Raw genomic sequence first — 18,610 nt, 5'->3', positions numbered from 1 at the left:
ATTTTTCTGTTTATTTCAGAGTTTGAATTTTACAATAAGGCTGTTCTTATTGGCAGGTGTTGATCATTGGTGGTGGAGTGGCTGGCTTGGCTGCTGCTGGCTCTGCCCGTGCTATGGGTGCCATTGTCAGGGGATTTGACACCAGGTAAAAAGTCCTAAAACTGATAATTACATTTTAGGGAAATTTTATTCGGCAAGTATCCATTAAATTGATCAAAAGTGACAGTTACAAAAGATTTCTATTTCAAATTCTGTTTTTTTTTAACTATATATTTATCAAAGAATCCAAAAAAAAAAAAAAAAAAAAAATGTTTCCAAAAATTAAGCTGCTCAACTGTTTTCAACATTTGTGATAATAAAAAATGTTTCTTGATTACCAAATCAGCATATTAGAATGATTTCTGAAGATCATGTGACAGTAATGATGCTGAGAATTTAGCTTTACCATCAGATAAATCAATTGTTTTAAAATGGAAATCTTACTTTAAGTTAATAATAATATTTTACAGTATTTTTGATCAAATGTTTTATTTTTGTCTTACATAAAATCAAGTCAGTCAATCAAACACTAGGTGGTGCTATAATATACAAAGTTTTACTAACATCTCCACTACACATTAAATGTGGTGACCTTTTATTTTATATTTTTTTCTTAAAAAATAAATAAATTTTTCTGCCTTTTTGATTGTTCAGAAACTTTTCAGACCCTAACCTACTGTAGGTCTTTTGTCCAATAAAATTAAATTTAGCATGTAAGTTAGTTTACATTTTGCCAAATGTGTATTATAACGGATCCTGTGGAGAATTTGCTCTTTTTTTGTCTACTTTGACCCTTCTAAATTGTACCCCCCCTTTTAAATCTTGATAGATGCTCTATTTCCCAGTCTTGTCAGCATTTATAAATTTGAGTTTTGAGTCATCGTTCTGCTCTACTTTGGATTTATGATGTTTCTTTAATCTGTTTTGCTTTCCCAAAAAACAAGAACATAAAAAGGCCTTGTGCAAAAAAACAGTGATGTCACTGCTAATCCTGCTAAAATGGTTTGAAATGTACATATTTTAAAAAGCTTTTTAAAATTTTACTAATGAGTGTGCGAATTTACAGCTTTAGAACCAAGATCAGTGTATTTAGGTAGAATTCATATCCTTTCTGTGCTTTGGAACAAAACATAAAATAGGGATGTCCTAATCAAGTTTTTTGTGCCCCGATCGGTTATGAGTCACTAAATATTAAACCTCTTTCGATACTGAATCCTGATTCGATACTTGTATATTGCACACTTCAAGTAAATTGAACTTATTAAAGCTTAAAGCTCGCGTTTTCAGAATGCCAATCTGTCAGTCAAATCCGAAGCAAAAAAATAAACTGTAAATGACTCTCGTGTGATTCGTTACAAAGGTGTGCATCAAATATGCTAAACATGGAGGCTCAAACGTGCATGTGTGATGTGCTAGAACAGACCTCGTTGGTTCTTGTAAATTACGCATGCACATTTGAGCTTCTTTTCCTTTTAATGGTGGTGGTGGTACAGGTACCGATCGGTTAAAAAAAAAAAAAAAGAAAAAAAAAGCTTAATCTGTCCTGATACCAATCCTTGAGAAAGGCTCCAGGACCAGGACATCCCTAAGTTCACCCAAAAATGAAAATTCTGTCATCATTTAGTCACCCTCATGTCGTTCCAAACCCGTAAGACTTTCGTTCATTTTTGGAACACAAATTAAGATCTTTTTGATGAAGCACATTTGAGCTTCCGCAAGTACCAATGAGGTTTGTTCTCGCGCGTCAGAGCTTCTGTTTATGTTAATTGATCAATATTTAAATGTGAATAAAAGCCTAAATTCAATCTGTTCACAATATAAACCGATCGTGTCTCTTCAGAAAATTTGGACTATTTATATGGATTATTTTTACGATCTCTTTATGAACTTTTTGTGTCAAAGTGCTAGTTGCGTAACTGTCAATGGAGAGATACAAAGCTCTCAGATTTAATCAAAGATCTTTTATTTGTGTTCCGAAGGATAAAGAAAGTCTTATGGGTTTGAAAGTGAGTAATTAATGACACAATTTTAATTCAGACATTTTTGGGTGAACTAACCCTTTAAAGATTACATGGGGCACATGAATTAAAAAAAGACGTGCACGGATAAGTCATTTAAGACTGCGATATTCCATTAAAAATAGGAATTGTCCATTTCTATATCATGGTGACTTTAAACTTTGTCTGCTTGACTGATTCCATCAACTTCAGTTCCAGCAAGTGTCCTCTCGGTGGCAGTGTTGTTTTAGTCATGGAGTCTTGTCCTCGTCTTCCAGAGCGGCTGCACTGGAGCAGTTTAAGTCCCTGGGTGCCGAACCTTTAGAGGTGGTGGATGTGAAGGAGTCAGGAGAAGGCCAGGGCGGTTACGCTAAAGAGATGTCCAAGGAGTTCATCGAGGCAGAGATGAAGCTGTTTGCCAAGCAGTGTTTGGATGTTGACATCATTGTCACTACCGCGCTTATCCCCGGTACGCACACCTGCAACATTTACTCCCTTTCCATCTCCCCTTTTTCCATCACATGCCCTCTGTGGCATGTACTCTTGCACATAATGAGTGTTCTTGTTTGCTCATGTTCTTATTTCTCCATCATTTGACTTTAAAAGTAATAGTTCATCCAGAAATTGATTTTCTCTTTATTTACTCGCCCTTTACAAACCCTAGTTTTTTCTGTGAAATGCACAAATCTTCATACAGATTTTTCCATGCATAATAGATTATTTTTGTCATAGTGATCACAGGCTGTCCACTTTGCTCCAACGGCCCAAAAAGCACCATAAAATAGTCTATATGACTCTATATTTGCTATGTTATAAGTCTTCTGAAATAGTCCATATGACTCTTATATCTGCTATGTTACAAGTCTTCTGAAGCTGTATGAAAGCTTTTAAGTAAATTTTAAGCCATTATTTACACATTTCCTTCACTGTACTGTGGCTCTTAAATAAAACAAGCCATCTTGATGTTATTGATCGATGTCCAACCTGCATCATAGGCGCTACAGTAAAAGGTGAATGTTATCATTGCATAATGACTTCCTTTTAATCTATTATCTTTGAGAAATTCTGAATATAGGGCACACATCTTTTGGACTACTACTACTGCATTTATAGTGCTTTCTTGTCCATTTTGGAGCTTGTCTGTCCCTGGTCACAATGACTCTATGGGGGAAACGTATCTTAAATTTCTTTTCTTTTTTTGCGGTTCATGGAAAAAAATAATTACATGCTTATTTGAACGACATGAGGGTGAGTAAATAATGTCAATTTTAAGTTTCTGTATGAACTATTCCTTTAACTTTGATCCTGGCTTAATACTCATATGACTATCATTGGCATTTGAAAAGAGGAACGGATTAACCAGCAAAGCTAATTATGTGCAGCACAATTACCAATTTAACAGCTCTGTGGCTTCAGATGTGCTTTGTGTTCATTTGAAGCATGTGTTGTCCAAATATCCATGACTGAAAGCTAATAAAAATCAGGCCATGTCCATAACAGAAAATGTTTACAAAGTGTCATAAGAGTTGCTTTGGGTCGCTCTTGCTTTAGGTTGGCAGAGAGCTGTCTTTCCACTCTGTGTTGCTTTTTCAGTACCGCTGGCACTCGAAGTCAGTTCCTGTGACTTTTGCATGCTCATGCACACTCCTGGTGTCACTCCAATGTTATTTTATTTCCATCCCTGAAGCTATGGAGCCACCGGTTGGACTTTTAGAACTTAATTCCTAAACAAACTGCATACCTGGCTGTTTTTAGCACGCTCCGATTGGTTAAACGCATGCAATCTGTTCCACTTTTATCTGAATAGCGTTTTTCTTTTAAAACCAACAAGCCGCAAAGCAGCTTATCAGTATATTAGGTTGCACGGATAAAAGGCACATCAGAGGAGTCTTATTAAATGCATATCAGTCATGGTTTTGGTTTACTAGTCTCACTGTGCTGAAACTATTATGCAGGTCGGAAGGCCCCTGTGCTGATTACTAAGGAAATGGTGGAGACCATGAAAGATGGTTCAGTGGTGGTGGATCTGGCCGCAGAGGCTGGGGGAAACATCGAGACCACGGTCCCTGGAGAACTGTCTGTTCACAAAGTGAGTACACTACAACTGCAGCTTACATGAGCTTCAATGGTTTGGTCAGGAAGGTTCAGGTACACTACCATTTGGAGTCAGTAAGAGTTTTTTTTAAAAAGAAATGATTAGTTTTATTCAGCAAGGATGCAATAAATTGATCAAAAAATGACTGTAAAGACTTTCAATAAAGTTTCAAATAAACTTTGAAAAAATGTGTTCATCAAAGAATCCTGAACAAAATGTATCATGGTTTCCACAAACGTATTAAGCAGCAAAACGGTTTTCAACATTGATAATAATAAATGTTTCTTGAGCACCAAATCGGCATATTAGAATGATTTCTGAATAATCGTGTGACAGTGAAGACTTGAGTAAAGGTGCCCTCATGTCCTACTAGAACTCATATTTACAACTTGTAAACTGGGAATTTTCGGAGTGCTCAGACTTGTTCTGTGTGATTTGCTATACCACCTGATCGCTGGAGATTCATTTAGGTGTTGATAGTGTTATCATAGAAATGCATAATTCCGAGGATTAAATACCGGTAAATGGCTCAGAGTAGAAAGTCACTTGTTGTCATCTAGAAATTATGGTAATTATGACATGGTGTGAATGCAGCAAATGATAATGTTTGCCAAAATTTGCCAAAATAATGGCAAATGATAATGTTTTTTCTCAATATTTCTGTTTTAACTGATTTTTCTTAAACCATTCAAAAGTTGGAGGTCGAGAAGATTAACTTCTTTCATAAAATGTGCTTGTGTACTTTCCTATAGGGTGTGATCCACGTTGGCTATACTGATATTCCCAGTCGGCTGCCGACTCAGGCCAGCACATTATACTCTAACAACATCATCAAACTCCTCCGTGCCATCAGCCCGGACAAGGAAGTTTTTTACTTTGATGTCAAAAATGACTTTGATTATGGCACAATGGACCACGTCATCCGAGGTTCAGTAGTTATGAAGGTAAACCTTTTTTTTCTACAATGTTCTTAGCTACAGCAGGAAAGATAAACCCTTTATTTGTGGTAGAACCTTTCTTTCAATTACACACAACATTTTTGGGTGGACTATTCCTTTACCATTAGTTAACATATTACAATGAAAAGAACTTCCAAAGCATTTATAATCTTAGTAGATGTTAATTTAAACAGTTACTTACTAATACATTATTAAAATCAAAAGTTGTATCTGTTAATATTATTTAATGGACCGGAGCAAATGTGAACTAACAATGAACAGTTGTATTAACCTAACCTAAATAACCTTAACATTTCACAATGAGCAGGACATTTAAATTTTCTTTTTTTTTTAAATGAATCTTTGTTAATGTAAGTTAATGCATTAACTTACTAACGGAACCCTATTGTAAATTGTTACAATAATAATAATAATATCGTCAATTTTGTATGTTGGTCAATGTAGGTAATGTAAAGGGTGATTTTGTTATACCATAATATTGGTGAAATAAGCATTTATTAAATAAGCAGTTGATTCTCTGCATTCACTCTCCATGGATACACTATGATTTAACAAACACAACATTTGGCCAGAACAAGATGATGTTTTATCCAATCTGACCACTGAACTCAAATGATTTAAAGTATGTGAGCAGAGACTCAATATCACTCTGGCGCTCATTTAACTTTCAAGGAGTTGAGTGATGGTGTTATTTTAATTCTGGCTTTCACTCTGTCTGTCTGTCTGTCTGCAGGACGGAGAAGTGCTTTTCCCTGCACCACAACCTAACAACGTCCCAGTGGCAGCGCCTACAAAACAAAAGGGTGTCCAGGAGCTGGAGAAGGAAAGGGCATCTGCCATCTCACCCTTCAGAGCCACCCTCAACACGGCTGGGCTTTACACCGGAGGTAAATCACAGTCCGGCTGCCCTCTCCCCACCGGATCTCTGCGGGTCCCCCGGGGTTAATATGAAAGCGGCTCCCCATGCATTTGAAGAGGAAGAGACCGCTGCATTGGTGGTCTCTGACACTGAACTATGTTAATAAGGCTGTCATGTACATTTCAAACGCCCCCACTTTATAGCCTTTGAGATTAATCCGATTTTTATTCTCTTCCTTTTATCTACTTTAGCAATCTGCATTGCTCAGAAATTCCAAAAATAGCTGCTCCCCTGTTTGCTCGCTTTTGTCCCAAGATTTGATTAGACTCCAAAGCCCTGCTAAACCAAACGGCACACAAATGAATTCTATTGGTTGCAGACGCCCGAGGAACACTCGTGTGAGGAGAGGCAATGTTGGCTTCACATCAAAGCGCTCCCTTCCTCACTCAGACAAGCCACAAAAACTTGCTCGTAAATAAACACCGACTGATAAACAAACATGCAAATGAGATCTTCCTGCCCTTTCATGGTTTGCTGTATCTGTATGAGTCTAGGTACAGGGAATCCTGACTTGCTCGGAAGGCCAAAATCACTTCCTTTTGAAATTGTGATTGGTCACCTAATTGCGACACAAGCTGTTTTATTTTCCACATCACCTTGGCACCTTCTAGCATCTGAATGCCAGGAAACTAGGATGATAAAATGGGGGGTGGGGGTTCTGCCCTCCTGCTGTGTATGTCTGTTGTGGTGAAGAGGTTGTCTTACCCGCATGGCCAATGGCTGGTCTGAGTTGGCAATACCATAATGCCAGTCAATACCTGTGTAATAATAATATAACTACTAGTATTAAAGGGGAATATATATATATTTTTTATAACTACAAAAGCTTATACCACTGTTATTTTTTTAATTCATGTATTTATTTGTTTATTTATAAAACTATGAATGCTTATAAAGCAAATTACAAACTAAAAAGTTGAAAGTTGAGTCCGACAGCAAGCCTACCAAATATTAGAGTCAAGTGTACATGACCCACAGCGATATTGCTGTTTTGAGAGGATTATGGGATGTATAAGCAGGACACATTGCTGGCAACAGTCAAAATGACCAAAACTTACATCCTTACTGAAAAACAAAATGTTTTGCGTCTTGTTTTTTCTACTTAGGTCTGACATCGGCGATCGGTCTTGGGCTAGTAGCTCCCAATGCTGCTTTCACTCAGATAGTTACAACCTTTGGCCTGGCAGGAATCGTGGGATACCACACCGTATGGGGCGTCAGTCCTGCTCTTCACTCCCCACTTATGTCTGTAACAAATGCCATTTCTGGTAAGTTAGTAAATAAAATGTATATATTTTTTAATATATAATTTGCTTGGTAATAGGCTTTATGCCACCGCTTCACTACTTCCTGAACTTCAGCCAGCCCTTTGTTTCCTGTCTGTCATTATTGGACAAACTGATTAATCCAGTTGTGCCTGATTATTGTTACTGAGGCCAGGCACACCTGGATTAATCAGTTTGTCCAATAATGACAGACAGGAAACAAAGGGCTGGCTGAAGTTCAGGAAGTAGTGAAGCTGTGGCATAAAGCCAATTGACTGCTAGTGTTGCGGAGCGGGGCTTGTTATGGATACGTGGTGTAAATTTTTTAGCAATCAAAAAGCATGTCTAATTAATTGAAATAGTGTATTATGAATCACGTATACAACATTTAAAAAAAAAAAAAAAAAAAAAAAAAAAAAAATTCACAGTAATTCTGTGTTGTGTTTTTTCTGGTAATAAAATGAAGACATAAAACACAAATTTTATCATTTATCATCAATTTTAATCATATGAAATTAAATAAACTTTTTGTCAAATAACGTGCTGGACAATGAGTTTACTGTTAAAATTAAAACATGGGTTATTCCTTAAATTCAGTTTTGATGATAATTTATTTGGATTAGTGTTAGTATTATTACATTGGGACATATCTAAATTCTACTGTACAACGGTAATATATTTCTGTCAAGTTAAACCGAACTTTTATTTTGACGGGTTGCCGTGAAGACCTTTTGAGTTTCTGTGTGTTTGTCATAATGATAGTTTTTCTCAAATGAAGCGGTTAAATGATCACGAAGTGACTTTCGGAGTGGATCTAGAGCCTGGAGAGGAAGTTTATGCATTTGTGTCTTCATATAGGCAAAAAAAAACAGCGCAAGCGCCACACATGCTTCAGTGTGTGTGTGTGTGTGTGTGGTAAATGAAACTGCGCGTTGGCTGGACCATTCATTCACACAGAACAAGCAGGATTCGTATTTAAATTGTCTTTGTGGTTTAATATCCACACACACTTGTCTACATCGCGATTTGATTTCAAGTGTATACTGAACTGCTTTCTATTTATTCCTCAAAAGATTGACAAATTCCATGAAATTCCGCGTTATACAGTAAATTTATTTTTTATGACTGGATTTCGTCAGCAATTTAGGGGGGGCGGGGGGTCAAAACAATGGTAGGGGAAACACTGGGTGCAATTTAGTGTACTGAAATATCCGAAACGCTTGCAATACTCATTTTCCGCAGAATAGATTCACGATACCAGCGAGTTGTGGCACAAACCCACCTGCCCTCACTCACTTGTTTCATTTGCTCCGGATGAATATTGTTGATGTTACTGGGCTTGAATTTCTGCTTGGGATTATGCGTATTGCTCATAATTTTACTCATTCCCGCAGATTTTGTGCTTATCCAAAGTGTGTGCACAAAGCTGTCTCAGTACTAAATTGAGTTCTTTTTCACTGCTTATTGTGTTTAAAAGGTCAAATACACACAATAATGTCAAAATCCCGGTCTTGTCGAATATTCACATAAACAGTCAGTTACGTTTTAAAGGGATAGTTCACCCAAAAATGAAAATTTCCCCATGATTTTCTCACCCTCAAACCATCCTAGGTGTATATGACTTTCTTATTTCAGATGAACACAATCGGAGTTATATTAAAAAAATTTCTGGCTCTTCCAAGCTTTATAATAGCAGTGAATAGAGGAAAGAGTGCATCCATCATCATAAAAGATATATCCACTTGGCTCTGGGGGTTAATAAAGGCCTTCTGAAGCGAAGCAATGCTTTTGTGTAAGAAAAATATTCATATTTAAAACTTTATAAGCTAAAATAACTAGCTTCTGACAGACAGCCTACGCATCGTTTTATGACGAAAGAGTAACCCCTGACCTGATGCATGATGTATTGACGAACGCGGAAGCACAGAGGATAGAGCAAAACAAAACACCGGTCATAATTATAAGTCTAAAACGAGAATTTTAAAGAGAAATGTTGGAGGATTTCGATAAGTGAAGAGGAGCTTGAGTTTATTGCCCAGCCCTATTTGTTCAAATGTAGCTTACGCAATGCCTACATCCGATGTCATACATCATGTCAGGGGTAACTCTTTTGGCGTAAGTCAACTTTGCGTAGGCCGTCTGCCTGAAGGTAGTTATTTTACTTTGCAAAGTTTTAAATATGGATTTTTTTCTTACACAAATATATAGCTTCACTTCAGAAGGCCTTTGTTTACTCCCGGAGCCGTGTGGATTACTTTTATCATGGATGGATGTGCTTTTTTGGGCATCAATTTCTTTCTCAATTAACTGGCATTATAAAGCTTGGAAGAGCTAGGACATTATTTAATTCATCTCCGATTGTTTTCGTCTGAAAGAAGAAAGTCATATACACCTAGGATGGCTTGAGGCGGGTGAGTAAATCATGGGGTAATTTTCATTTTTGGGCGAACTATCCCTTTAAGTGAACGTAAGAAACGTATGTGTAACAGTATAGTGGATCTGTGTGTCAGGTCTTAAAGTGACAGCAGCCTGATATACTTGCTGCCAAATTATGAGATTATATTAAAAAATAGCTAAATGGCCGTTTTCCACCATGGTATCAATCAGTGGCGTAACAAGCCAACACCGGGCCCTTATGCAGGATTATCAAGGCGGGCCCCCCTACTACTGCACGTGATGATGCATATAAGAGATGAGATGACTGACAAAATCAGGAGTAGCCTACATGCACCACAACAAAATAAAAACACTGGTGACTGACGGCACACCATAACACATTACTCACTGCTATGACTCCACACACATAGGCTTAGGTCCAAAGACATAACAAAGATGCTCACTTGCATTACAGCGGCATTTTCCGTGCTTTCCTCTGTGCAAAGTTGTCGATTAAATCCTTAAGATCCAGATGGTGCGCACAGGCATTCTCAATTGACAGTATGGCAAATTGAGTGACGCAATGAATACGCATGTTCACCCGGGGATTCCCCAGTCTCAATTCGAAACAAATTACACCAAAATCCATCATTGTTCGTTTCAAACATCTATTTAATGATCAGTAAAATATGTTTTTTTCATTATTTATTCAAATAATTTCGAGATAAAGTAAAATGCGATCAGACTAAAAGTAGTAAAATGCGATAGGGGGCCCCGGCTGTCAATCAATATCTTCCAGTCACGCGGGACCCTGATTGGTCCGGGCCTGTAAGCAACCGCGTACCCTGCTTACCGATAGTTACGCCACTGGTATCAATGTCAAAATTGTGGCCAGTGAAAATGCTGAGTGGCTAGTAACTTTGGAAAACCACTAGCCACAGTGGGTGGTGAGCAAAAAAGTGAATGTCAAGCCCTGTAAATATATAGCTGTTTGTGAAAAGTGATCTGAGGCAAGTTAAAATTTGAAATTTCTCTCATGCACAGGTCATCAAAGCGTCATCTGAGTTTGTCCTTTAGCTACGGGGGCTAATTACCTACTTGCTTTTATGGGCAGAATGTCACCTAATTTTTTTTTTTTCTCTACCTTTGAGTTAGTGTCTGTCATGGACCGGCATAGCCCACCCGTTAGGCGGCGAATTCGGCTCTTCATTAGTCTAGACGTAATCATCTGCCAGGCAGATCAAGGATACTTCTGTGCTTCGTTAAGCTTTTATTCATTTCTCTCAGCAGGCTGAGAAACCAGGAAACGTTTCATTGTTTTTAACAAGTCCTTGGTGGTCTCCATTTAAAGAGTCCTTTATGTCAAGAAAGCTATAAACTTCACATCGAGAGTGTGGGGAATCATCTGAAGCAATTTAGTTTCCCTCGACCTGCTCCACACTTCCTGTGAATTAGTTTATTAGTCTTGTAGAGACAGTCTCTTGCTTTTCTTTGTCTTATTCTATGCGTATTAGGTGGTACATATTTGAGACTTATTGGACTGTCTTTCACAGGTCTGGAAACGTGAGCGAGTTGGAATTTGCTTATTTCAGTGCCAAAAGTAATGAAGCTTTGACAAAAGTGACCGAGACGTTAAGCCACTAATGTGGAATTTCTCATTCTCATTGAAAGTGTGGGAGAACTTTTCCAGAAGCATAAAGTTACTCTTTTGCTCCCGGTTGGAGTAAAGTTCCTCTCTCGTTCTTTAATCTACCTGAAACTGGTGAATCAGAATGACTCCACATCTCTTGATATGACTGTTTGAACATCATCTGATCCAAGGAATCTTTACGGACAAATGTCTACTAGATATTGGTTTTGGGTCCATTTGGCTAATGTGACCTAATGGATGTGTCATTTGCCTAAAACAACCCTTCTTTCCAAATACCTCATCGCTTTATCCTCCGTGATCACAGAAAGTCGGAAATATTATCCAGCCATCAGAACAAGAGCAATCCTTTTGTGGATTTTCAAGCTGGCTCCGACATCTTTCATTTTCATCCAAGAGTTTTATTTTACAGATATCCAGACCTCTGAATGTCTGGGTGCGTGTGTGGCGGTTTGTGCCTGTGTAGGTTTACAAATTGTCTGTTGCGTTTCCTGCAGTGTTGTGGTAGCGTGCTCTTGTCCTGCAAGCTGGTCTGTGATCAATTGTTACTTCAGAATTACAAAGTGAGAGGAAATGCTTACCAACAGTTACACACTTCATTGACTTAAGATACCGCTAACCAACAGGGCCACCTCAGGTTTGGTCAGTCGATGTAATGCTGTGGAAGCATTTGAAAACGATTAAAGAGGTGATGGTTATCAGATTTCCCTCTGGGATGCCAGTGTTGTCCTCGTTAATTCCCGGTCAAAATGAGTTACAAACGGCTTGTTTTGAGTGCTGTGCCAGTGTCAAGAGTATGATCTAAGACTTCTTCTAGTGGAGGGGGGAAATGGCTGGGACAGTTGTCTTGTTTTTCTCACTTGAAATAGTCACAATTTAGAAGCAAATCTGGAAACCAAGGCAAATTCCATTAAATCTGGCAAATTATCAATAATTAGTCGGCATAGATGCCTTCGAAGATCTCTCAATTGCCTCATAGCCATTTAATATTAGTGACGTATTCTGATGGAATGCTAATTTTTGCAATCAACATGTCACTAATTTCATTGTAGTGTAGTAGCTAATAGCTATTATCAGCGCCCAAAGAAATTTTGTTTTGTTTATTTAATCCATTTGTTTTATTTATTTTTTAGCCATTCAAAAGTGGTGTTGCAATCCACATGTCGCTAATAGTTAGTGTAATAGCAGTAATAGCACGTTTATTAAATTCTTTTTTAAAGAACTAAATTTATTTAAAAATAAAAAATATTTTAAATATAATTAACTAATTTAAATACTGGTGTATTTATTTTAAGAAAAAATACATTAAGCTTTTCTTCAAGAAAATGTGTTATTTTAAAATATTTGTTTTATTTTTAAGTAAAATATTCAATTTATTCCAGTTTAAATCATTTTTAATTGTTTGTTTGTAAAAAAAATAACATGGATGCTGTGTGTTTTTAGGTTTGACTGCTGTTGGTGGCCTCTCCCTCATGGGTGGTGGATATCTCCCTAGCAGCACGGCTGATTCCCTGGCCGTACTGGCTGCTTTCATCTCCTCTGTCAACATCGCTGGTGAGTGCACTGAACACACGATACCATACCTACCAACACATCGCTAAAATGTCAGAGGCTGAAAGTCGAGTAAGATTACAGATGCGAGCAGGTGAGGCCTCTGCACTCGGGCCGACTGCTGCCCTCTGGCTGCCCTGCATCTTGTGTTCGTGAGAAGAGTGGCTTATTCCGTTCCTTCCAGGTGGAATAGTTTAGTCCGTCAAACCTCACACCTGAAACAGGAAATGTCAGCGCGGCAGTTTTGCTTCAAAGAGCCTCGGCCATGTCATAAATCAGGCTCTGCTCAAAAGCAACCAATAGTGCCATTAAGCAGGAAAAGGAAAAAAGGTTTTGAAGTGGGCTGGTGGCCAAAATGCCATCCTGAATCCAGTGACCCCTTCATCCTGAGTCTTGGTATGGTGGGCCATGACGCCAGTCCAGGTCAGAGGGTGTGTTAGGGATTTAATGGCATACTACTAGGCTTTTACAGACATATTTCATCATGCTACAATAACAACTTTTTGATATGTGTTCCAGCGGATAAAGTGTCTGAATTTATATATTTATCTTCTCAGAAGGCAGGTGTTTAATTTCAGTTGAAAGATGTTTTTTTTTTTTCATTCCTCATACATGATGTTTCATCCCGCAGTCCCATTAACCATAAACCTTTGGAAGTTAGAAATGTGGACATTCTGGTCGCTTTTTCCTATCCCTTAGTTTTTTCGACCATTTTTATTGTTACAAGTGCATGCAGGGAAAAAATAACAATTGCCCTTTCCAATTTAATTTCAATAAAAGACAAGGAATTTATGGTGAACCTGCTCTATTAATGACAGGAATGAAAACATATTTCATTCTTTGGCCCCGGTTGTAATGTCTGGATATCCTTCACATTTAATTGTGGGAAAACGGAACGTTCTTTCTAATGCTGTATATACATTGTGTTCAACCGTCTGAGTGCATTTACTTTTTAAATATTTTACCGGGATCCTCAGAGAAACGGGTCACTAAGGTTTGAGTGAAACTGGATATCTGTCTGAGTTTAAAATGAAAAGCTTTGGTTTGGTAATTGTCCTAGTAAGTTGCTTTGCTAAGGCAGCGTAAGCCAGGAAAATGAATGTAAATGCAATCATGTGGCAGTTTAAAAATACTTGACTAATGAGCAGCAGATGAGTGACTACCGTCAGTCTTCGTGGCATCCTTCTGCAACTCAATTAGAACTTTTTTTTTTATGTGAAATTTTATATTATTATTTTATATAATGGTATAATATAATTTGATGTATTAAATATAATTTCATGTATTATATAATTAATAAAAAAATAAATATGCATGCTTAGGATGAAGTCAACTTAAGATTGTGTACAGTGTGTATATACTGTGTTCTTACTATCTGTTTGTTTGATCAGGTGGTTTCTTGGTTACTCAGAGGATGTTGGACATGTTCAAGCGGCCCACTGATCCCCCAGAGTACAACTACTTGTATCTTCTTCCTGCTGGTTTTTTTGTTGGAGGTTATGGGGTGGCTCTTCAAAGTGGCTACAATGTTGAACAGGTAAGACTGTATTGCTTAACGTTTACCAGCTGCATGATTTGAAGAGTTTCAGTTGAGTTACTTGGGTTCAAACTTACACTTTTCAACATGGCAGAAAAAGATGAAAACTTCTGTGTTGAAGGCATTGTTGTTAACTAAAACTGTAACTTTTTCAACTGACAAATTATGTATAATAGTTAAAGTAAAATGATTAGATGGAAAAACTTCAATTTAAACATATTCTAGTTAGTTGGCAACATATCTGATTTTCGTTGAAGTACTAAAAAGTAAAACTGAAATAAAATGAAAATTAAAAAAAGATGACAAAAGCGCATACCGTAATTCCTCAAATAAAAACCGGTATTCAAATAAACGCCGGGCCTCTGATAGTGGCCGAGTGCGTGATCAACGCGGACAAATAAAGGCCGGTCTCAAATTAAGGCCGGGGGAAAATTAGTGTGGATAATCTCCTAAATGCCTTTCATTGAAGAGATGTTACACCTGTCCACTTCATGCGTGTTCTTTGATCTGATCGTGAAAAGACCATGTATAAATGCCATCCGAAGCGCATTCGAGACAATTTAAATCCGATCGCTCAAACCACTTCTTCAGGAGGAGATCTGAGACGAGATTCCAGACGAAACTGCACAAGTGTAAATCAAATGCATCTGATTGTTGAAACCACGTATCTAAATTTTACTCCTCCCAAAAACGCTAAAAATAAAAGTGTGAGAGCGTGTTATGCTTTGTAATGTTATAGCAAGATGTGACAACGCTACTGCAACACGCATCACGGCAGCTGAGCATCTATTCATAAAGCCAACGTGCAAACTATTGCAAATTAAAGTGAAAGTAAGTCGCAGACAATTCTCATCATTAAAAGTAAAGAAACTAAATGATCTTACCAGGGTTGTTGATGCCGCTCTCTCTTATTGCGGTCTTTTGATTTAGAAATTAGCTGATCTATCAAATGCAGCTCATATCTGTTGCTTTCGGTGACGTGCACTCCATTAAATCTGCATATAGTGTGGGAATTGAAGATTTATATCCGTTTTGCGAAAACGCATTTGTGAGCAGGTTTAAGTAGAATTGTTTTGATAAATCAGATAGCTTTCCGATGAAGTGGCCAGGTGTAAACATCCCCTAATGTGCATTCAAGTTCATCGTAACGTACAGCCAATAGATGGTAGTAATAGATGTAACACAGATATAATTTAGTGCTGCTAGTGTAACGGTCTTTTTAACAACTTTTCTAAAACTTAAATGAAATTTTGATACTATAAAAATAAAAGCTAATTCAGTATATTTATAAATACTATAATAGTATATAAATAGTACTAAAATAACAATGGTTGAAGGAAGGGTACGCAATCTAGTGACCAGCTTATCAAAGTTGCATAAAATGTTCAAACTATTAAAAATAATTTCAATTGAAATAAAGCTAAAATTAAAGGGGTCATATAATGGTACATGCACTTTTTCAAGTTGATTGTACTGAAATGTGTGTTGGCAGTGCCTGTACACAACTATCATATAATGATAAAAATCCATCCAGCATTTTTTTTTTTTAATCTCTTTGTTTTCCCCTGTCTCAAATCAAGCCGTTTGACGTCACACGGTCGGACGCTCCTCCCACGCTTGATAATTGAAAGCAGAGTTTCAACACAGACATTCATTGTTGATACGCTGGAGCAGAATGGCGTCTAAGCGATTGTGGTGTTCTGTTCTTGGCTGTAATAACGAACACAGCAGTCGTTTTGATGTTCCTAAATGAGAACCGCTGAAGACGCAGTGGCTGAGTTTTGTTTTCGAAGGGAATATTCCCCACGAGCAATGTCAATGCGTTCATGTTTGCGCGAATCATTTCTCACCAGACTGCTTTATAAACGAGGGTCAGTATAAAGCTGGTTTTGCTAAGAAGCTGCTCCTGTAAAAAGAATCGGTACCAACTATTCATGTTCCTGCTGCACCTCCAGAAGAAGTGTTTCATTTTTATTATTAACCTTTATATTCATTTTTGCAAATCGCGCAAAAAATTTTTCATGACCATTAGCTATAACATCAATCTGTCAATGAACTAACGTATACATCAGTAAACACATAGCGTTCATATCACACTACTCTACCCTGCCAGTACAAAGATATATAAAAGTGACATTACGTTAACCAACCATTCAGAAACGTCCTGTTCAAGCCTTAATTTTCGAACTTCTTCGGGGCCGTCATTTTGTTCTGGGTCCGACTCCGGCTCAGAGACTCCCGCTGCCATTCTTACTCCAAAATAAACCCTCAGCTGTTGTCAAGGCAACACTCCACGTGTGTTGTCAAAACGCCCCACAGAACGGAGGGGCGGGGTGACTGAAGCTCATTATCATTTAAAGACACATGCACTTAAATGGCGTGCTGAAAACAGCTCTTTTTGACCAGGTAAAATGAGTGTTTTCTCATACTTTCTCATTAGTATTGAATTACAAACTTTTTATTTAGACCCTACAGAATCATATTAACTTGTATAAAAATGGCATTATATGACCCCTTTAAATAATGTAAATATTAGATGAAAACTTAAATTAAATTTAAAAGATTTAGAAATGTTGCTTTGGCAACTAACTGAAAAAAGTTGAATTAAAGCTAAATAGAAATATGCTAAACAACATGCTAAATTTCCACTCGGAACACAATAGCAACTTCCTGGCCACCACATAAAACGACTTAATATAGCGAAAATCTAGTTGTGTTGTAGTAATGCAAAAGAGAAATGGATTCTGGAGGATATCCTCACTTCCTGTGAACCTTCTTGTGTGCAGATGATGTACTTGGGCTCCGGCTTGTGCTGCGTGGGGGCTCTGGCGGGTCTGTCTAAACAATCCACAGCCCGTCTCGGTAACGCCCTGGGCATGATCGGAGTGGCCGGTGGCATTGCTGCTACTTTCGGGGTGTTGAAACCTTCCCCTGAGCTCATGGCTCAAATGAGTGCGGCCATGGCGGTGGGTGGCACTGCTGGTAAGTACGTGTGTGTGCTTGTGTCTGTGTGCATTTCTTCTTTAGTCAGCAGCCTTTGAACCTAGTGTGTGTAAGTAAATTGAAAGAGGCCTTGTGATTTTTCCCCGCAACCCCAGGTAATGGTCATCAGGTCATGTGAGTCACACAGCGCGGTATCATTCTTTGTAGCCAGTCATGTCTAATCTAAATTGCTAATTATTCCTGGAAACCTGCTGGAACATAGTTTAAACCGTCCCGACCAGCCCCAGCTCAAACCAGAAGTCTGCTTGTTTCCAGATGCTTCCTTCCTGAGGTCTCAGCCCGCCCAAAACATGCCCTCTACACACCCTTCCCCCAACCTGCACTCCAGATTCACATCAACACACACACACACCACTTCATCGGATGTGACCCGCTTACCACCAGCAGGCCTGAATTCCCCTTTCTTGTTTGCTCCACCTTTACAGGTTTGACCATCGCTAAGAAGATCCAGATCTCGGACCTGCCGCAGCTCGTGGCCGCTTTCCACAGTCTAGTGGGTCTGGCAGCCGTGCTCACCTGCGTGGCCGAGTACATGGTGGAGTACCCCCACTTCGCAACTGACCCTGCAGCCAACTTCACCAAGATTGTGGCCTACCTGGGGACCTACATTGGAGGAGTCACCTTCAGTGGATCTCTGGTGGCTTACGGCAAACTTCAAGGTCCTGCTTGTTTGGTTAGATAATAACACTTAAAGGAATAGTTCACCCAAAAGTGACCAATTTTGTCATAAAAACCTGAATGACTTTCTGCTGTGGAATGTAAAAAAAGATTTTGAAGAACAGTTTTTATCCATACAATGAGAATCAGTGGGGTCCAAAACAAACACACGAACGACATAAGGGGAAGTAAATGATGACCGATTTTTCATTTGTGGATGACCTGTTTCTGTTCGGTTTTCCTTTTCTGTCCATTTCTGTTCTTTCCCCCATCTGTGTGTAGCATCATTTACTACAAACCGAGACAATGAAAACACCGGATCATGAGCTGCTCGCATATACAGTGCCACGCTTCACTCTTAAACATGCTGCTTAATTAAATCAGAGCCTTTGTGATTTGATTATCGCCCTAAACTATATAGAAATTCCGTTTTATTTTTATTAATCGTGCTGTCATGGGTCTAAGTCCTTATTGTCTGGTGCGGCTTTGTTTGTTAACTCACCATCCCACCGGTGCCACACATGCCTCATGTTTAAAGCTTGGCCAGGCGGAACCTCTCAAAAT

At 38.4% G+C, this 18,610-nt stretch overlaps 1 protein-coding gene across 1 annotated transcript in view; it reads left to right on the top strand.

Annotated features, from left to right (window-relative positions):
- The window catches only part of nnt (nicotinamide nucleotide transhydrogenase), a 46,438-nt gene that overhangs the window by 7,280 nt on the left and 20,548 nt on the right, over positions 1-18,610 (top strand). The window contains exons 6-15 of the mRNA XM_056268211.1: positions 57-145; positions 2,315-2,505; positions 3,992-4,125; positions 4,884-5,075; positions 5,824-5,977; positions 7,116-7,277; positions 12,742-12,852; positions 14,241-14,386; positions 17,173-17,368; positions 17,815-18,048. Of these exons, the coding sequence (XP_056124186.1) occupies positions 57-145; positions 2,315-2,505; positions 3,992-4,125; positions 4,884-5,075; positions 5,824-5,977; positions 7,116-7,277; positions 12,742-12,852; positions 14,241-14,386; positions 17,173-17,368; positions 17,815-18,048 (1,609 nt within the window). The remainder of the gene's footprint in view (positions 1-56; positions 146-2,314; positions 2,506-3,991; positions 4,126-4,883; positions 5,076-5,823; positions 5,978-7,115; positions 7,278-12,741; positions 12,853-14,240; positions 14,387-17,172; positions 17,369-17,814; positions 18,049-18,610) is intronic.

The sequence above is a fragment of the Rhinichthys klamathensis genome, unplaced genomic scaffold (genome assembly GCF_029890125.1).
Source record: "Rhinichthys klamathensis goyatoka isolate OS25496 unplaced genomic scaffold, OSU_Roscu_1.1 h1tg000270l_1, whole genome shotgun sequence".
Taxonomy (NCBI): Eukaryota; Metazoa; Chordata; class Actinopteri; order Cypriniformes; family Leuciscidae; genus Rhinichthys; species Rhinichthys klamathensis.
Note: the sequence above shows the minus strand (reverse complement) of the source record. Positions and strands in the feature narration are given on the sequence as shown.